The 21,958-nt window shown below is 41.7% G+C and overlaps 1 protein-coding gene across 1 annotated transcript in view; it reads right to left on the bottom strand.

Moving 5' to 3' along the window:
- Positions 1 to 1,822: 1,822 nt before the first annotated feature.
- SVEP1 (sushi, von Willebrand factor type A, EGF and pentraxin domain containing 1) overlaps positions 1,823 to 21,958 on the bottom strand; it is a 129,882-nt gene continuing 109,746 nt past the window's right edge. The window contains exons 44-50 of the mRNA XM_033001540.2: positions 19,882 to 20,055; positions 18,361 to 18,537; positions 17,316 to 17,486; positions 12,207 to 12,302; positions 9,277 to 9,372; positions 6,406 to 6,499; positions 1,823 to 4,363 (exon numbers count right to left, since the gene is read on the bottom strand). Of these exons, the coding sequence (XP_032857431.2) occupies positions 4,333 to 4,363; positions 6,406 to 6,499; positions 9,277 to 9,372; positions 12,207 to 12,302; positions 17,316 to 17,486; positions 18,361 to 18,537; positions 19,882 to 20,055 (839 nt within the window). The 3' untranslated portion in view covers positions 1,823 to 4,332. The remainder of the gene's footprint in view (positions 4,364 to 6,405; positions 6,500 to 9,276; positions 9,373 to 12,206; positions 12,303 to 17,315; positions 17,487 to 18,360; positions 18,538 to 19,881; positions 20,056 to 21,958) is intronic.

Below are 21,958 nucleotides of genomic sequence, written 5' to 3' on the forward strand. Positions count from 1 at the left end.
TGAGACTAGACTAGGAAGATTAAGGTTATCGCTGGTCTACTGGGCTACCAGTGAGGTGTATGGATGACATCTGCAAAAGGGCTACCATTAATAATGATGACAGTCGTGCTTAAATCTTATCTGTTTGCTTTCATCTGCAGCACCTTGGTGGAGAGGGAAGGATCATCTGGCCCGTAAAAGACTTGAAGTGACTTGTGGTGACACAGCCTGCCACTGGTGGGGAGGAGCTCGATGTCCTATCCACTAGGCCATGCATGGTGCTTCTTGTAGCACAAGGTGGTCACGCCGGTCCATCCACATGAGCCATGTCTGGCAGGATGGACCAGCCTGCGCTGAAGAACCACATCAATCAGCTTGTGAAGAGCATCAGATTTTACAGTGCTTCGAGCTCAGCTGGGAGAGGTGGCAAGCACACAGACCTTGATATTGGCAGGCAGTAGAAACACATCAGCCTAGAAAGCAAGGGTAATGGAAATGCAGCCCTGGTCCTGGAAGAGGAGCTCGTCATAAATGAGATGCATAAGTGAAGTGCTCTGCTTGATGTGCATGAGTAGCAATAACCTTAGAGAAAGAGATGGTGCTGCATATTCCACCTGGTTTGCCTCTGGGTACTGCAATGCTCATCTCTCACTGCTGGAAATGCGTGGTCAGGGTATGTTCCCCCAGAAAAACATCTGCCATGCAGTAAAAGCAGCTGGGATCCTTTCCACAGTGAGGATCCAAACTGCTTTAAGACAAGTCTGAGATGCACAAACTGTTCCTGCTCTGAGATGTAAGAGAGACCACCACTCAAACTGTCCTCAAGGTAAAAAGGTAACTCCTTGTGGTACCAACCACTAGCACACACTAACCCTGTCCCGTGCACCCCTGAGACCAGAGCTGACACTCGTACCTTTCCCCCTGTACCTCCAAGAGCAGAGAGATATAGATAGGAATCAGCAGACTCCCTTCAGCATTTTACTTTGTTCAAGGCAAAGAGGACAGGGCCAGGGCGAGATCATTACTATACTTCCTTTTAAATAAGGCAGTGTTCTGTATTTTTACAGCATGCACAAGATCTGAGTCCATATGCAAAAGCTGTTCCCACTCAGGATTATTACCAGTATCTGGAGGATTGTACATCTGAGATGTAAACTTGCATCTTTTCTATCAGATGCACATTAAATTCCAGGGCTTCATTAACAGCACTGTCTGTAACCTCACACCACGTTTTGGGATGGAGGCTTTGGGGCAGGCTTTGAAACACTGACCATGTTTCGCACTTTAAAGTCTTCACTGACCCCTATGTATCACAACACTGAAAGGCTTATTAACGTTACTGTAAAAAACCCCACACCCTAAATCTTTTTGCTGATAGACTATACATGCTCCTTGCTTGGAGGAGTGGTGTTTGAGTTAAAACGTTTTCTTTCTGCTATAGTACATTTTTTACTTCAACTGTCATTGAATATGGGTGTCTCCATATCTTTAAAAATTCCAGTACTGATGCAGAATAAAACAAGTTGTATCTCCATCAGGTGTAAGTTGTGAATGAAGGAAGTTTGAATGCATCTGTTTACACTAGTGGTAAATTTGGCCCTTATAGGTTTTCAGATATGGTCTAGCAGCAGAAAGGATTTGAAAAATTAGGTGCTAACTGCATTTTAATTCAAAGATCAAACCTGGATTAGTCTAGCACATCCTTTTAAGATTACTGGCAATTAGTCTTTTCTCCTCAGTGGAGTTCCATTTCCCCAATACTCCAGCTTTGCCAGCATGTCCTAAAAGGTAGGTCGATATTTTTGTTGGGAGGTGTTAAGAAAAGAGCGCACTGTTGCCTCTATATGGGTACTAAACAGGGTGCAACTTTATTTACAGTGTAAAGTGCATCACATAGAAGTCGTTTAAAACACACAACAAGCAGTGACATAAATGACAATACAGTACTGGGTAGGGAGGGGAAAGTGTTCCAGCAAGTATCAAAACGTCAACAGCACTAATATAACAGCCTCTAGTTTCAGCTTCTCTGCCCTACCACCACATCTCCTTATGGAATGTGTTGACTAGGTTGACCCCAAGACTCCATGTACTAGTCACTAGTGTGAAGCTGGAGGGGTCAAATCTGAAGTCTCCAACAGCGTCCTGCCAGCTCTAAGGACTGTCCTCACCACTGCTGTTCCACTCTGGAGATCACCAGGGCAGAATCAGGGCACACACTAGAGAAGCACACTGGAAAAGGGACCAAAACATGAGTGACATATAAATAAAGATCTGCTTTTCTTACCCATAGGCTCTTTCCCTTGAGAAATCCTGTGTTGCTCTGTGCAGCTTCCATTCATATGCTGTTAAGGCAGCCAGGAGGTCAAGGAACAAAGTGTCTACAAATGGTGGTGACTATGGGTTGAAAAGTGAACGTTACTTACTGAACACTAGCTTCAGTCAAAGCTGTAAACATCAATGGCTGTGGAGCTGGGAGACAGAAGATTGTTGCTACGTGCTAGCAGAGTCCATTAGAAAAAGAAGGTTGTGGGAGCTGAAACAACAACTCTTCAGCTGGTCGCAACTCCCACTGGGAAGGAATCTACATTCACATTTATCTGATCCCCTAATGACTCCTATTCTTTACCTATCTGTTTTTCTTTTAATTGGCTGAAAGCTCTTACTGGCTCACAACTTCACTTGTTTCTTTCTTCCCCATTTCTGGTCTTGAGCTAACAGCCATCAGTTGTCAGTATTTACTAGTGCCCTATTACTGTAACTGTGAGCAAATTTTGGTGTCGTATCACTTTTTTGTGTCCAAGTTCTAGCATTCATAAAAGGAAGGTAAATCTATAAATGGGGGAAGGGTGGGGCAGGTTGTGCATACTCTTAATCCAGAGGGTAACTAAGCAGGAATACTACAGAAGGTAAAATCCATTTCTCTTTCTTTGTTCCCAGTGCTGACCCCAAGTCACGTTTTTCTATTATTACTGGGAAAAATAAGAGATTCTGATTAATGATTCTCAGGTTCTCATTCTAACATCGTCTTTCATAGATAAGCCTTTTTGCTAACTGACAATAATTACCAAACATCTGACTTCAAAAAATGCGTGTGATTTCCACCTTGTAATTCCACCACCCTGCTTAACCATAGGAAAATCTTAGCATCTCAATTTATTAGAGCATGACCTAATGATGGCATTCAGGTGTGTGTTATCCTCGGATGCAGTGGGATCAACAGTGTGAGAAAGAGAAATCTGACAGCAGGTGCGCTCTCAGTATTTCTCACTCAGCTGAGCATTTCTGCCTGTGTGTGTACTCAAGAGAGGCCTTTTCAGTTCTCTGAGGGATCTGCATAACATAAATACAACCTTTCTGTAAGCAAATAGCAAGTTTCACTTGTAATCATGTGGTGCCTTCTCTCTCCGTCTTAGGGGCAGTCAAACTTTGGGATCCAAACCCCATGTATCAAAAGCATTCACCCAGCAGACAGCTGCTAGGCATGTATTTCGTAATTTACACAGGAAAGGGATGGTGGTTACAGGCAGGCGGTGAGTCCTACGGGAAGTGGAAGTTTCAGTGCTCCGCCTGCTTCCCACTGCTGGATTCTGCGTTACCCAGCTTTAAGCTACACCTGAATTGCCCATAAGCCAAAAAGCCTCAAAGGCTCTTGTTGGCTAGACTTGGTCCATCTTTCTTGGAATGATATGATGTTCTTGCATGGCTTTTATATTTTTGACTATTTTATCAGTACATCTCCAGTAAAATTCATGCTGATGCCTTCCATTAAGTCACTCTCCAATGATGTTAATGTCACATAATATACATTACAGAATCTTTTTCTTATGCCCACCGAAAACTGTGGTTATCACATGCACTTCTAATTTATATCAACATGAGTTCAGAAACAGGCCCAATGCAAAGTTTAGCGGCTCAGTTAGCCTTGCGTAACTATTCTTTACTGTTGAGTTGCTGGAGAGCAGTATGCTTTGGCAGATGGTAAGCAGAATTGCCACATTCTGTTTAATCACAGTTGGCAGTGTAGTATGGTTTAATTAGCTTACTGTATGTAAGAAATGGGAGGGACTTCACTTTACACAACCACTTCCTCAGTGGACAGTAGGAATCTTTACAATTGTATGTGTGTATGGTGTATGTGTAGCAGCATATATTTGATAATACTTTTGTAAATGAAAAATACAGAGGATTTCTTTAAAAATGGAAAGGTATAGTAAAAATGTATCACAAAATAAAATATAAAACAAGGGAGCTGGGAGGTGGGAAGTAATGGATTTGATTTACAATGCATTAGATTCCAAGCTGTGGTGCCTAGGCCGAAGAAAGATAATTGAATGTAGAACTGCTGCTCTGATGTTAAAAGGGATAGAATCCAGCCTTCCGTTTCCTGTGTCAAAAAACCCAAACAAAATAAAATCAGTGCAGCACTGAACATACCAAACAAGATCAACAGTGGGGCACAAGAGGGGGGTCTCTGAAAGTGTACCAGGGATTAGAGTGCCACAGCTCAAGATGGCATATTGAGAGGGGCAAAGGGTGAGCATGAAGAATAGAGATATCTGGCATTTCATGTAAATTGTTACTCATCACAGAGTGGTTTGGAGCTAATCTTGTCCTGGATGCTGGTAAAAGATTTTGGCCCTTTCAGCTTCCCCTTATAAATCACACTTAGTTAACCTGCAACAACAAATCTTTGCTATCATGGCATTTGCTCTTGTTTTGTCTGTATTGTTTTTGAGTCCTCAGAAGAGGATTGTACCCTGTAAAGAGTCACCAGTGGCTGAGGCCAAAGCTTAACAAAATACAAAACAGATCTTGGTGCTTGTCCCCTCTCTTCCAACCACCCCCCTCCAGTTCTCTGTGGGAAACTTCCTCTCAAACAGCTCTTGAATGGATGAGCTGCTACACTGCAAGCCTGTATGGCTAATGATCCACCTTCTCTCACAATGATGCACAGAGCTGTGGACTTGGACCAAAAAAAAAAACAAACCAGAAGAGTGCAGTTTGGTTACAGCCTGAAACTTTGCTTTGCCTCAGAGATAAACTCCATAATTTCTGATTGCTAAATCCACTAGATTTGTTTTTTTCTGCTTCATGTCCTAAATGGAAATACTATCAGACTTTAGATGTGTAGCTAACGGTCTAAAGCTGGATGCTGCTTATTGGCAGTACATTAAAGTTGCTTCATTTAGGCATATATAATCACAGAAAACTATTGATTTTGGACAATGTAATTTCTCAAACAAGTATCTTTTCTGTAGCTTTAAGATAAACAGCATATCAGAGAGTCAGGAAGGAATGTTTGTCACTACCTGTCCAGAAGGAAGAATAGAAAAAATGTACAAAATAACAGGCTTTGTCTGTATCCTGGATAAAAATATTCATGTACAGCTGTTATTTACTTAGCTCTCCATGATAATGACCAATGTATTCAGTAGAATCCTGTGTGAGCTGAGGTATAAATATTTTTGCTAGCATGTGCTTCACGGCCCTCATTAATATTCTGTGCAGGGGGCAGGAGAATTCATGCTGCACGTTTTGTTATTATATCTGATTCCTGACCACAACAACATCATTAACATTCTACCTGCCTTCCCTCTTCAGGGTTGTAATTGGCTCTTAATGGCAGCATGAAATAAAACAGCTTACCAAAGAAAAACTGAGTCCTGTTCAGACTGCCCTCAAAGCCAAACACCCAAACTTCACAAGTCAACTTTAAAAAACAAAGATATAATGTAGACTTGTAAATGCTGCCTTGCATGGTGATGGGGCTCACTGATTTGAAAACCTAGTCCGCTATTGGTCCCATTAGACATGAATCATCAAAAGAAAAGACAAGCACTGGTAAAACTCTCTAAAAGAGAGCACAGGTGAACCAGATCTAAACCCAGTCCTTGGGGCTTTCGATACATGGACTGCACTACCAGGTGATTTGAACTGGGACTTGACTCTGAGGCACTATGTCGTACCCTTTAAATGATTACATCACTCAACACTAGATGTAAGAAGAACTATCATTTACAACATCTGTTGCATGACTCTAGTCTTGAACCTGGACCCAGCTGAGATATATACAGTTCAAAATGAACACTTGTACACAGGCCACCCAAATTTCCCGAAGAACAGTCTGTATTACATCACAACAGACATTTCCGTTCAGACCATTAAAAATTAGGCTAAACCTTGCAGGTTTGCCTGCCTGCTTACATGTAAATGCACCATATCTTGCATTTCCTCGAAGTTTGGCAATCATTTTGCCAAGTACCCTCTAAGGTCTTTTGAGATTGCTCGTAAATCCTGAGCTATCCAACAACTACTGATTTACACAATCTAGAGATGCTCAAAATATGCAAAATTAGTTGCACATTCTTCAGAGTTCAGTAGGATGTGATTCAGCCTTGTTACAGGACAGTACTCAGCAACACTTACCTAGAGCAGTCATGTCCAGTCCACGATGAGGGACAATAGCACCGATTTGGTCGTATGCACTTCCCACCATTTAAGCAAGGCAACTGGCAAACAGCTGCATACAAATACACACACACAGAGTTGTATTAATGAGCATACTCACAACAAGAGGATTAAGGAACACGGCACTGAAAATTCAGCCTGCATTATTCTCTTAAGAACAGACTACTCTCTGAATTACAGTATTAAACATCAGCTGTGAGTCTGTTGTAAAAGATGGTTTGCTCTGGAAAGGGCAGCCTTAGAAGCACATCTCTGCTGAATGTGATTTGACCCTCTCTATGACTTTTGCTATCTGCTGCAGTGTATAAGCTGCATGAAACAGCCACTGTATTATTTTACATTGACTTACAAATTCTGTTCTTTTTGCCTCAAGTTGAGGCAATAAAAGCAACACAAGTGGAAGCAGGAGGAGTAACTAGAAGAGAAGAGTCAGAAGATCAACAGAACAGGCCTTATTTCTAGGAAGAAAATGTGGGTGTTTATTTGAAAGGCGTATGACAGCTAAAAAATAGCCAGGACAAGCAGACATCAGATGCGGTAAAAAAGTATAGAAAGCGGCAGCATAAACTGAGAAAAAACATAAAGGTCAGAAAGCCATCTAGATCACAGCAAACAAGGAGTATAATGGCACAATAGCACCTGTATGGAGGTGAGGAGAAGCAGCAGAGAATAACACTAAGTTCCTGAAAGACACTGAATAGCCATTAAGCATTGTAACTAGGTGGTACAGGGCATTTGAACTAGAGAACAAACACTAGCCTCCTTGACACTGCTGTGCAGGGCTAGCAGTGAAATGTCTGGACATGCTATTGTGTAACAGCCTAACCCAAGTGCATCGAGCAAGCAAACAAGAGTCAAAGCTTCAAGTCTTCCCATCAATTCTGAGACTAGAAGATAAAGGAACATACAATTTACAGAACAGATTTAGAGTCCTTCAAATATACATCCTTCAAACACATTTATATTGCAGGAATGCTGAAAGATATGGTCTTGTAGCAGATAAGGCTCTACTGAGAGGACAGACTCAAAGATGCCAGAGACCACAACTGAGGGGTATTTTTTTTTTGCAAGGAATATGCGTCACAAAACACAGATTAAAATGGAACTAGAGAAAACAGAAATGAGTAATCACAGAAACGTGGAAGGAGATGGAAATACACTCCTCCAATTCCTCTGGGTCAAACATGAACAAACAATAGCAGAAGGTTATAGGGACGGACGATCCCTGTGCAATTAGGTGCACCAAGTTTGTCATGTTGAAAATGGCTTCTGATTCTAGAATGAAGCATATGAATGAAACACTTTTAGCTCTCACTTTATGCACATAATTATTCCTGTGAGATCAGCAGTTAATCAAGTATTTCTCATTTTGCTTTGCTCTGTCAAGGCAAAAGGTCAAGACCAGTAAAATGAGAAGTGATTTAGTAACTTCATAAGCAGTGGTTATGAGCTTTTATGAATGGGCTTTGGCACAGATGCAGTTGCTCATTAGAATTTTTTCTTTAGCTACCGAAAAGCAAGTTAGACAGAACAGATTTGAACTGCTGGCCCAAAAGTAGAAAAGCCATCTATCCTCCTCATCCACCTATGCTGTTATAACTGCAAAGTTTGCGAAATATGAGAGGAAATTATGCATTATGTGCTAGTTAAGTGTCCCTTCAAAAGACAGTAGTTCTAAGTTAAAATGCTCTGTCTGTAATTTCAATTTGCTGAAGGATGGTTTGGTTTGCTTATCACACAGCTTATCCCCCAGACTCACTAGTCTTAACAGCTGAACAAATAATATAAACATTCATGCAAGAAAAGTACAAATTCTTCCTCCAGTTCACCCAATCAGCAACTCCAAAATCTTGCAGAAAAGCAAAACTGGGCTTTCATGTTAAGGCTCTGTTAACGATCAGTTAAAGTGCAACTGGACAATAAAAATAGAGTGAGCAAACTGTGAAATAATATAAAAAAAAATTAACATTAGTGATTGAGATTTAATACTGATTTAAAGATGTTTCAATGATCACTCAATTGCTGTAAGTTTTACTGGCTATTTCCACAGGACAAGCCTTTCAAAAACTGAAATTTGTTTAGCTGTGATATGTAACCATATATCTCAAACTCGGGTTCAAATATTATCCCCAATTACCAATGAACCTCATCTGACAGAAGCTAACGTGCCAGGGCACAGGTCTGGAACCTAGAATCACTCTCCTGCTCTTCAGGCTTGGTGAGGTGCAAGTAAGGGAACTAGTAAAATGCAGTGCATGTTAAATTTGTTCAAAGAACTTAGATGATACCTAAAGTAATGTACCCAGGTACCATGTAGCCCTTAAAATCAACCATCCTTAAAAAAATCCTTGCTCTGCTCTGCCCTCTTTCCTAACTAGAACTCAGGCAGTAAGTGGGAATCCCCTAAATCAGACAGCCATGTGGTGAAAAACCTCTGTAATACCTGCAGTTTGTTTATGAGTTTAACGGTGACCTGCATGTGCTGAAGAGGAAAATGAAATTCTAACTCTTCTTGGAATCGACAGTCTAGTTTTACTCTTCTCTTTGGATATCGTCTTTCCTGTGCACTGCTTTTTGCAGAGAGCACTCTTGTGAATGCTGTCTGTCCTTTCTGTGAGCAAACTTTTCTGAGGATTTTAAAGACTCATCAGGGACTACTCTGAAAACAGTCTGCAGCTGGGGACAGCAAATCCTCCAGGAATATTATTGTAGGCTTTGGTTTTCCTGTGAGAAGCTTAGTAGTTCTACAGAGTCCACAGTGAACTGTACCGGGTGTTGACAGTAGAGTCACAAAAAGTGAGAAAAAAACGTAGGTGAAAGGAGTTTTACCTGTATGGCAGCGTGATCCAGTCCATCCAGGGGGGCAGTCACACTGGTAAGGGGCCACACAGCGACCTCCATTGAGACATGGGAGAATGCATATTGCTAAGGAGAGGAGAAGAGAGTAGGTGAAAAGAATTACCTCCCAAGAAAGCAAAGAATAGAGTGCAAGAAAAGAACTTATGTTTAATTGGAAACTCTACTACCTCTCTAAGTGTTTGCATGCAGTATCAGCAGAGTTGAGTAGGATCTACCCACAAGGCAGGAGCAGCAAATATGACTGGCATGGCAGCCAGAAATGAGAAGGAATGATGACAAACAAATGGACAGGCTGGAGCAATTGCTAGAGCCTTTCAGATGCCTGTAGGTTCTGTGCTCAGTGGAAAATAGCAGGGCTGTTTGCTTGTTTCTCATGTGCAATATCCACAGACATTGCCCGCTTCTGTGATGGTGGCTAACAAAATCAGTTCATGCTTCAATTACAAACAACTGGATTGTTTGTGGATTCCCTGGGGTCCCACAGTGTAACATACAAACCAAGTTAATCTGTGCACTGCCCATAGGAGAGCACTTGGTCTGGGCCAGTGAAAACATGCTGAAACAGGTGATGCCACAAGCCCCCCATGGAAAGACAGCTTTGATATAAGGCATTTTGGGTGCAACAGGTTAATTGTGGCTGGAAGCTTTGGGGAAGAAACAAAGCAGACATTGAGCAGCTGATGGCCTCCAGGCTGAGAACCAATCAAGCTAGACTGCTCCTGTGAGCAGATCTGCAAAATTGTCCAAGGTGCATACTGTTCATGACTTAAGAACCTTCACAAAACTACCACCTCCACTACCCTAACTGAATCAAGTACTTGTATGAACATGCTCAAATAAGAGCAAGAGTTGAGCTGGGTCTCGAATTTGAACCCCAGAGTGGCACTTCCAGTGGAGTTTTATACTGGGAGGGTGGACAGGGGCTGCAGGGCACTGATGCAGAGGTTCTTCCTCTTCCACTGCACAGCAGAGGTCAAGCTGAGCAGGTGCAGTCAGCCTGGATAAGAAAAGAATATTGAACTTCCACAGAGCTCACAGGACTAACCCGTATCACCAAGAATCACTTGTCTCTATCATTAAACCAGTAGCGCTCTGCATGTTTTTTAGAGTGGTCAGGCCTCTCCCAGGAATATGAATCTATCTTGTTATTTGTGAAATGTCCTGTGAACTACAAGCTGATTGAATTCAGTCGGAGCTCTGTGGCCTCACCTGTGACCTGATCCTGACATATCAGTGCTCAATGCTAGCACTCAGAAATCCCTTTAACTTCCAGAACAGACGCTCAACTCCAAAGACTAAGCCTATCTTTTCTGTTCACTGGTACACCTTGCTTGATAAGCAACACTGCAAAATTGAGGTGACACTAACCAACTGTGGCAACTCTTCTCCCCTCTCCTCACTACCTATGCCAAACTAAACAAGGGGAAAAAAAAAAAAAAAAAAAAAAAAAAAGCACTACTGTCTGTTATCTGAATGAAGTGTGATCTGGCTAGTCAGCCGCCTTTTCAATTTCCTCATACAGGAAAACAGGGTCTGAATTTGGATGACAGATCAAAATAACCGGGGGCATAAAATTTCTTCTCTTGTCCTGAAAAATGCATTAAATATCATTACTAATGGTAAGGTGAGGAAATCAGTTGTGGCATACCAAACACAACTCTGCCACACACAGGGCTTGGTTCTCTTCTGCTGAAACTGTGAAACACACAGGGCTGAGTTTGCATGTCCAGCTACGGTGGTACTGACAGACATACAGACAGCAAAAGAGGGGCACCACATAGCTGGAGTTCCTGTAAATGTAGGACAAAACTTGCTGAACCTCTTCTCCTCATTCTGTATCTACAGCTAATGTGCCATGTGAACTCACACTGCCACACAGAAGACCTGAACACTGTGAAGGCAGATTCAGAGGGCTGTTTTAAGATGTGATACATCTACCTTGCAAAATGCTTGAACCACATTCCTCTCCATGAACTACAGGAGGAGGTGCCACATCTCTTTGTACGTCTCCATGTACACTCAGAGCCAGGGACAGTGACACCACCCCAGCTGCAGGTGTTCTTGGACACGCTTTACATCAGGGCCATACTGAGTACTAAATACAGTAAGGGTACTTTCCTTTTCTGTCTGCATAAACCCATGCCTAACTGTGTGTACAGTAATAAGGCTTCTTGTGAAGCAGCTATGCCAGCGTGAAAGGATTAGCCCTCCCAAATTCCTTGGGCTAAGATCATCATGAAGAAAATGAGAAACTTGGCAAAAACTGGCATCCCCAATGCCACCCACAGAATCTCTGACAGACCTAAGAGTCAGATTCAGCTCTTTTCAGCTAGAACAGATCCAGTTCTGTAACTATTCAGAGATCCAGGCCTGGAAAATCCAGCACAGAATTTGTGGAGTACAGGTACGTGGCTTAGGAAAGACAGCATGGAAAAGGCGACACAGTTGTATTACTTGAACATGAATTGATCAGGTTCACAATCACAGAGTGATAAAAGAGGAAGCAAAAAAACGAATGCAGCCACCAGCAGAACACTCACATCTCTTCTGTTCAAACCCTGTTCTTTCCCCCAAACTATCATGTTTTGCCATTAGAAACAGACTTTGGAGAACTGAAACAGGCTGTTCTTCAATAATAATGAAAGAGCACCCACAAACAAAATCCCATCAATTAAAAAAGTGCTTGTTTTGTTTTGGAGATGTGAGAAGATGGTCATTTGACTAGAAACAAGCCATCAGTTGGTCCTTTCTGTTCTCTCCAATTCATGAAGCAGAATAAAACAATGATTTTTATGGTTTTAGCTCATATGCCTTTAATTTTCCTACCTGGCTTACTGCAGTAAATTCACTAGTCTTACCTACAGCACCCTTAAAATTACACTTAGGGATGATATACATACGCTCTTCACAGAGACGACCCATCCAGCCATCTGGGCATGAGCAGGCATTTGGTCGCTCACAGATGCCACCATTCTGACATGGGAACCGACAGACAGCTGGAAACAATACAATTTCATGACAAATTCAAGATCGTTAATTAGAAGCTTAGTAATTCAGCACCTTGCACAGATCTTTGAAGTTGTAAAATTTAGAGTAGAACAACAAATGTAGTAAAGTTCAGAAACAGAACTTGACTTTGATTTCAAGGGCTACATCATTTTCTGGCTCTGTGTGTCTGACTAGGTACTGTGAGCAAGAGCATGAAAACCATTAAGACAGTCAAAAATTGTCCATGGCAAGAATGAAAACTTAGAAGTTTTTAGTGTAGTTGGATAAATTACTTGGACAAAATTTCAAGTCTGACACTATGCCTTCTCTGCTTTTCCCCCTGCTCATTTTTGTAAAACAGACAAAATAAAACCCCAAACAAAAACTATTATCTTTCTTCCCCCCCACCGCACCCCTAAATTAATGCCACAATAGAATCAAGCTTTCTTTTAACCTTGGTATGAAACACCAAGATAATGCGATCTGGCATAATACAGGATTTGTCAAAAGAAAGATTAAACACTGTGGTAGAACAAGCAATTGTTATTGTGCTATCATCCAGTGTAATGAAGAGTGACCAAAAAGGGTATAGCAGTGGCACAGTGAAGTGTTTATCTGTGGAATCCAAAGTGTGATTATAAACCTCACTTAGCAGTCATGCTCACAGGTGCTCCTTGGCTCACACATCTGTTAATGAACACCTGCTCACAGAAGTGAGGAATTTGAAGTGCACTCTATCATGCTAGCCCATGGCTAGCATGGACAGTCTTTGGACTTCATCATTGTTTCTGTGACATTGCACTCTATCTTGGCTAATATATCCAGGGAAACCAGGACTACTTTACAAAATCAGGTGGCAAGCCAAGTAAACACATGCTAGACTTAAAGATCATTGGAGAAATTACAATCCTTGTCACGTTGGTGTACATACTATATACAGAAGATGAAAAATTGTGGCTTTGAGATGATACTACAGAACAAATAACTAATCAGACTAACTTGTCATTAGTGGTAGTTATGAACACAGAGTAACCTCAGGAAACTCAGTCTGAACTGTTAAGTGCATCCTATCTTTAATTAGTTACTAGGTGAGCAAATTATGATCTTAGGCTTTGAGTATTTCAGATCTTGTTCAATGTAACTATTAAATACAAACATTGGTTTAGCACACCAAAACAGTGTTCAGACCTGAGCTCCACATTGGTAAGAATGCAAATCTTCCCCTGATAGAGCCAAACTTGTGTCACTCATGCAGCTAAGCCATACCAAACTGCAAACTACAGCTTGGAGTCTGTTGAAATGAGGCTGAAGTTTTTGTCATTTTATTTTTCAATCTCAGGAGTCTTCCCATCAAATGTCAGCTGATAATGAGAATGTGAAGAGTCATTAGGCTCTGGCAGGTTCACAGAAGTTGCGATATTTTGAACAATTTTTGTTGTAAATGCATCTATGACTACGCAGACAGCTTGTCTCTGCGCATTGACTAAAGCAGAATAGTGTGCTAAACAGATTTCCTTTGTGCAATGAGAAATTATGGAAGTTGAATCAAAAACCATTTAAAGCTTTGTGTGATCCACACCACTTAAACAATATCCCATGAATGTATAATGGGATGGGAGGTAAAAGGTCTCTGTATAAATGATATCCAACATTAAATTCAAAGGCCATGAAAAAATGGTCTCTGAAATGTATTTTCTGTCAATGGAGAAGATGCAGATTGAGTTACAGAAATTGCTTTTGGATGGCAACTCCATCCTGCTCAGCGATCCAGGATCTCAGGCAGAAGTAGGCTTAGGCTTTTCCGGTGTTTCTGCCCAGGCCCCGGTTGTGAAACTGAGTGAGTAAGACAGCATCATCCCTAGGTGTGCACCAATTTAGGCAGGCAGAGACTCTGTGTCTGTAGCTGTGGGGATTATTCTTCACTCAACAGTTAAGAATAGAGACAGGCTTAGGGCGGGAGTTAAGCTGGGATCTCATTCTCTTTTTTTTTGTTATTGTACAAGCAAACAGGGTAAATGCAATCCAGATGTGCTGGGGAGAGAGTGGGAACCATTAACTGTGACTTCAGCAGTGGCAGCAGATCTCACATCCACAGTATCAATCTTAATCTTTGAGATCCTCTTGTAAATCCATACCTGAGAGTTATCTCCACAGGACACAAAAGCATTTTACTGCTGCAAGACAAACATGGGTAAGAAGGGGAAAAAATAATTTATGGTATCTGTTCTCAGCTTTGCCAAAAAGCTTTCCTGTGGTTCCAGGTAAACAATTTCCTCCATGCCTCAGCTGCCCTCTCATAATGTTCGTTTGCTGACAAGGTATGAACTTTTTAGTTGGCAGCTCCACACTAACCACTCTCAGTCAGCAAGATGTGGGCAGAGGGAAAACAGACAACACAGATTTTAGAGCATTTCAGAGAATAAACTGGAGTCAGACAAGCTGTGTTCATCTGTGCAGCTTGCTTAGTCCTGCAGGTGTTTACAATCGGCAGATTCAGGCTAATACTTCTCACCCCTGAAACTCAGATCAGAATCTGGCCTGCAACCTCTAACCAGCAGTGATTCAGGCAAGTGCAGCTGTGGTGAGAGCTTTCCCAAAGATGCTAACGAAGTCTGCTTTTTAATTACATTATATATTTACGCTAACTAACCTGTTCAACCGGGCCAGAACATTTCAAGCAGGCTTAGGACACATTAATAATCAACTCACAGAACCAAAACCAAGAAATGCAGCATGAGTCATTATAAAGAGTGCTTTCATGTCACTTCTGATGTAGACCACAAAGGCTTGGGTCCTGTAGCTCTTTTGTTAGGCAAATCCCTCAAATGAATTATAAAGCAGTTTTGAAAGATTATTTTGACATGTGTCATGAAAACATGGGTCAGTCCTCTCAGAAACATCTTTTTAGTTCCCCTTTTAGGTGAGAAGAGCAGGGGAAATTGTTATTACTCTCCCTTAATACACCAAAAGGAAGGTTATTCTGCTTTGTTTTACTGTACTACATCCTCATCATCTGTCCACCTCATCATTTCATTTTCTGAAATAATTTTCCCTAATAATTATTCCTCTGAACAGTCCCAGTAGACACCATGGTGTTGCAAACAGGATACATGTTTGACAGTGCTTTGCAGATCGGCCCTTCCAGGTTGCTAGTAACCAGTGGCAAGAAACTCTCTTAGCAGAAAGTACAGTTCTGTGTAACAAATATTAAATAGGAATAAAAAGTAAAGCTGGCAATATTAAAAGGGCAGTTGAAGAATATGAAGGGATACGATCCAAATAGTTTTGCTAATGAATTCTAGGTTAGGTAGAGTAGCTATTATGCAGACATCCCTTGACTTCTGTAGTCACCACAGTGTAGAAAGAAATTATGAGATACTTGGCAAACTTTTCAGAAAGGGCTTGGTGCTTAGGAAGTGTAAATTTCTAACAGGACTTTTGGTTACCTCTTGACATCTGAAGTAACTCAGGTGCTTTTACTGTAAATCTCTACTTAGCTACTCGACAGGTGATTCTTCATGGCAATGGCAAGCCATGGTCACATAACCACGCGAAACCTGTTTTACAGGAGCAGCTTCTCTATTCCTGAAACATTCAGGAGTTATAAGCCCACTTCTTTGGCTTTGGGTCTCCTCAAAATGATCTACTAATTAATGATTTTTAGGCAAGGCAATTATAACTCTCAGATACAGAATTTTAACAGAGTGCCTGCTTTCACTGAGTAGGGCAACTCAGCTTGTCTAAGTCTTAACATTCATATTTTGCTGTCAGAATTCATACAAAAAAACTGATGAGAGAACCCTGATTAGTCAGGCTTACAGAGTATAGAATCCTCCATTTCCAAAGGGCTTCTGACCTAAACGGAAGATCACCAAGGATGGAAGAAGTATTGTTGCTTCTGGTTTTGACACAGGGAGCTGAGACTTGCAGAACAGGCAGACCTGACAACTTTGATGATGGCTCTAATGTTCCCAGATGAGTGTTCTGGCACCTTTCCTCTTCTGTACGACTTCTTGAACTTAGGGAATGGGGAAGCTTGTGACTGGCCACTGATGTGCCCTAAGGTTTTTTGCTTTTAATACTCACGTTTCCAAACAAAATACATAAGACTCAGTTTGTAGTATGGTTACTGTTACACCATCTGAGATAAGACTTCAGGGTGCAGCTTAGTCACTGCTCTATAGCTACCCAGCAGCAGAAGGCTAGTCAAGCTTCTGACAGAAATGGCAGATGACAAGGTCTTTTCCATCAAAGCCGTGTGAAACCTTTTCCTATTCCTCATCCTCAATTTAAAGTTAGTGCTTGAACACGCTTACATTTGTTTTTATCTGTTTAGTTTATAATTTCTTCTATGTTTTGTGTTGGTTTCCCCCATTTTCCGTTCAAAACTTCAGTGGGGATGAGTTAATTCTGCAATTTAAACAAGTGAATTTTTTAGCTCAACAAAACAAAAGTGACATATTCTTGCTGATATGCCAAGGATGGAAAGGCTAGACTTTATCTTTGTATTTTGTTAAAACCATGAATCTTCTGCAGTACTTTGTGTGTATTATTTAGTGAGCTGTATCAACCTATCCTTAAGCATTTTACTGCAAAACAATATACAGGAGCTGCCAAGCTCTAAACACAGTGAGAGACTAAGCATCCACTAGATTTCTTTCTTTTGTTTTCTGCAGTGCTTGATCGTGTGAAAAAAATGACTGGTAGTGCTTAAAACAGCTCAGCATGTCAGAAAGATGACTGGTTCTGTCACAAAAGATGTGAGGGGAGAGGATTTTAGGTGTGGGATACAACATCGTAGCAGAAGAAACTGTGAGATTAGCAAGGACTAAAGAGAAAAATTGTGGAAGCCCTCTCTTTCCCTTGCAAATAAAGCAACACCCTGCACTTTAAATGCCGTGGGTGAAACTACGACAGCACTAAAGCTAGCAAATATTTCACTTTCATTTTACTGCAGCTAAGATGACACCCCTGCGCTTATGGCAAATGAAGATATGCTTCTGTTCATAAAAAAGACTTACCTTTGCAGGTAGGTGGTGTTGTCCACGTTCCATTTTCTAAGCAAATGCTCCGCAGTGGCCCCTCCAGCATGTACCCACTGTAGCATGAATAGGTGATCATGTCTCCATACTGATAGAAGCTACCACGAATCAGAGCATTCTCTGTGTGAGCTGGGGGGCCGCAAGAGATCTCTAAACAAAAGAAATCACCCAGAGTCTGGTGAGCTGCAATGCCTACATGATACAGTTTCTAATCCTGGACACAGTGCTTTGCACAAAGGACTTGGGAGGGGCCAGAGAGTCACCTCTGATGGGAAATCAGTAAGTAGGACTCCATGATGCAGACACTCACAGAGGGAACCTGTACATATACCTGAGAGCAGGTAGATGGCCAGGAACAGCAGTTTTAGATAATGCAGCAATGGCTATATCCAGCATATAGGCCATAAACTTTCAGATGGTCTCAGGATATACATAAGGCTGGGTTTGTACAGTGAGGTGGTGCCATTGTCTGAACTAAACGATGTTGTTTGCAAGAAGCCAAAAATCCTGCGAAAGGACACTCTGTCTTCTGTCAATGTCAATAAATACAATAAAGAGCAGCACCTCTCCCTACAACCATTATCTCATCACCCGTAATCTCACAGGAATCATTCTCAGAATATTTAGGGTATCGAACAACCAATCCCAGCTCCAGTGCTTGCAAAAGGTAAACTGAGAAGCAAATTAGAGTAGGGCCTAGTAGATAGTAGGATGAATGCTTGTGGGGCATCAACCCACACAGACACATTCTGGATCCTTTTAAAGAAACAATTCTGTTAGAAAGAAAGAAGAAATAGCTCTTCTGTAGAGCTTCTTAGGTTGCCTTTATGTGCCTACATCTCTCAGAGCAACCCACCTCTCCAAATGGCAATAGCAGACAAAAGTTCTCTTCTTCCAGAATACCTGCATCAGGCTGGAGAGCTCTGCTGATGTCTGTGCTGTCGTGGTCCTGTGTGATACAGCTGTGGTCACCCACTCCCTGCAAAGTACCAAGCCCCTGTGGAACTGTACTTCATGTACTTACTTTCACACTTAGCTGTTGCTGGAGTCCAGGTTTCATCAGCATTACAGGTGATCACAGACTGCCCTTTCAGCTGGTAGCCTTCCCTGCACCTGATGGATACATTCTGACCAACGTAAAAATCCACCTCGGACAGAAGGGCATTCTCTGGGATTATGAAAGGCACGGGGCAAGGGTTTGCTGCTTAAAGAAAAGGTGTGAGGGAAAAGGAGAAGGGAGGAAAAAGGGATGGAAGGAAGGAAGAGAATACTTTAGAATAGTTTCTGCATATTTCAAAATCACGTCATAAGAAAATCAATAGAAATGGATACTGCACACAAGTCCAATTTGTAATTTGATGTGAAGTTACCAGATTTGGGTCATAAAATAATAAAGTTTGACTCTCTGCTGTCACATGGCTTGCTACCATATTCTACTGATGCCCACAGAAGACATAATAAGGACATCAGTGGGGAATATGCTACTTGTGACGATCAAACAATAGCAATCATTAGAATTTAGAACTTCTCTGATAATCTCATTTATTGCTGGCTGTAAGCTTGCTGAGCTATTTTTTGCATCGTCTATTGATCTCATCATGAATGTGGAAAAGTTCGGACTCTATATACAGCAGAGATTGACACCAGTTTCCTGAGATTAAAATCCTATGAATCCTTTGTAATACAAAAATTAAATGTCTCAATTAACCACCCTAAGAATATGGTAGGTTTTAAAATTAGTTACAGATACATATAGCAACAACGAATGCCATTGTGGGTGTGTGTGCATGGGACACGTACGTAAGGTGCTATTTCACAGAATACAGAATAATTTATACAATCATCTAAGTCTAACCTCTTTCTCAAAGCAGGGCCAACTAGGTCAGAGATTGGTCTAGGACCTGACCCGCTGGAAATTGAGCATCTCCATGGATGGAGATTTCATGTTCTCTCTGGGTCCCTGTTCCTGTGTTTGACTGCTATGATGGTGTAAAGTTTCTTCACATACTTAATTGGAATATTCTTTGTTGCAGCTTGTGTCCATTGTACACCTATGAGAAGAGTCTGGCTCTTTTTCCTTTACACTCTCCCAGTAGACAACTGTAAACAACAATAAAGTCCTCCTTTTGCCTTCTCCTCCAGACTTTTCTCTCACCTGCTTGGCATACATCAAGTGGTTCATTACAATTCCCTCCATTTTATGTCAGCTTTCCAACTAAAGGGAACACAGAACACAGCTCATTCTTTTACTGTCTCAAAAATACACTCAGAGAAGTTAATGCTTTAACATGTCTCACTAAATGCTCCCTTTGTTCCTCTGTAGAAATGGGATGCACACCAACAAATCTCCCAACATAGGCCAAAATAATTTTTTAAACTACAAGTGACAAATTGTGCTCATGACCACTCCAGAAGAAAATTACAGTACATTTCCACAAAGATCTGCAGAAGTTGCTCTCATTTACTGTCAGTTTAAATGAAGAGCAGCCTAGCCCTTAGGGCTTGCAAATTGAGACCACTTTTTCATTACAAAGCAAACACACACGTTTACAGAGAGGCAAGGGATTACTCCATCTTCCATCTCTTGTGCACTCTGCTGCAGGCTCCCCTTCCAAGCTGTATCCCCTCTCGCAGAAATATTCTATTATACTGCCAACTGTATTGTTTTCATAAATCGCCTTCCCATTCAGCAAGGAAACTGGAACTTTGCATCTAGTCTCTGCAAAGGAAGAGCTCTCATTAATTCGGCTTGATATTAGATCTGGACTTCCAACAATTCCTGAATTACTCACACAATAAGTTTAAAGTAGCAGCCACAGACTAATAAAGAAGAGCATAGAAGGAAGAGTTCAGTAGCCCTGGGAAGGAAATGTAGCCAAGCTAGGGAAGGAGCTCCTCCCAGTGATAGAGAAAAGCCACAGCTAGATGTTTTTCAGGTCAGTGAAAAGCGGCAGTGCTGGGGAGGACACATTTATGACTTCATACTGGGGTCAGTGGGGCAGAACATGGAAATGGTTCTTTCTTGCCACTGACAGATACCCCAGACATTTGCAGCCCTTTGTGCTTTTCTTTTCACACAACAAGAAATACCATATGAGATGCAGGATGGGTTTGGTGCAAGATGATGACACTTCTATTACTAATTGTTCACCTCAGGATTCTCAGCTGTGTTTGTGAAGCCAGCAGGCATAGTCCAAGCTGGGTTACCACTGCTACCCAAGACACACTGTCTGTGTCCCATTTTCCATTTGATTTTCCTAGGTGGTCTCTGTAATAGGATGACTGAAGATTAAACTTTCAGACAGACACAAGGCTGCCGGGCAGGAGGAAAAGAGGAGTTGGTGAAATGGCTGTGCTCAACATTGTTCAAGATGGTCTTCCTGACATCTGTTCAGCACTGCTAGCGTGTGACTTTTCTTAGGTGCCTGGCTAGGTACTAGAGACCTCTCCCCTGATGTGGGTGTCCCCTGTCAACTTTCCAGGTTGCTACTATAAGGTCTGCAAAGCATTAGAGCACTGTAGTGCACCGTGATCTGTGCACTGAGTGGTTGCCCAACACTGCATCTGATGGTCCCTAGCCCTCATGCAGTTTTCATGGCTCTGGTGACAGGAACCTAACAACCGCCATGAGTGGAAGATCATTATCTGTCTTACTTTGGTGAAGTTGTCACAGCATGCTGGTCCCCTCTGAATCTGTGTGCACAGCTGGGCGTGGAGACGTCAACATGTCAACTACATGCAAGAATGCCAGGAGCAACTACAAAAAGCAAGCAGGATGCTGGGTCTAGAGTCTAGCTTGGGAGACCTGAGGTATATGCAGCAGGGACATAAACAGCCTGAAGGGATGTGTGATGGGCAAGAAATGAACTAGTGTGTTTCTGAGAGGAAATGAAAAGTGTGAAGCCCAGACTTTGTATTTTCATGGCAAACAGGCCAGGAATGGAGAACACTCAAAAGTTAATGATACTGCAATTTAGTAAGCTTCATAGGCTTTACTTTTTGAACAGTCATCCAACAATACTGGCTATCTATTCGAACTTGGGATTGTAAGTTTTTGTTCTCTTATTGTGTTGGCAGCTTTGCTTCCACCCACTACTGCTCACTCCGTATGACACAGTTCTTGCTCAGCCTTCATTCTGCTTTGTGGCATGAGCAACAGGACCTACTGAAAGAGCACCTGAAAGCAATGATTTGCAAAATGGTACACATCATGCATTCATGGTGTTTGTTCACGTGAGGAGTGTGGAGGTTAAAGGCTAAGCTGTTACTTGAGGCCCAAAGTTCAGAAAAAGAATATCAACTTAATAATTGACTACAGAAGGCTGCTGAGAGAAAAGTCACTTGCCCTTGCAGTCCATCACCTTTTGTTTGATGTTTGATTTTCTGAAATCGTGACTAACCTCATCTCTCGTTAAGCCTGTTAGACTGCAGATTAAAACCTTAGGAAAAAAGATGACTAAGCTCATTCTGGCTTCGTAACAGTCAGTGCACCTTGTGGCACATTTAATTTTTCAGGCACCGTTTTTAATGCACATTACAGAATTGTTTCCCAAAAGTTGCTCAATCACTAGATTATATGAGATGCATGCATAAGGGAGGAGGAACTGCTTATCCCAGATCAG

Source organism: Tyto alba, unplaced genomic scaffold, assembly GCF_018691265.1.
Source record: "Tyto alba isolate M040663 unplaced genomic scaffold, T.alba_DEE_v4.0 Super-Scaffold_13, whole genome shotgun sequence".
NCBI classification, from domain to species: Eukaryota; Metazoa; Chordata; class Aves; order Strigiformes; family Tytonidae; genus Tyto; species Tyto alba.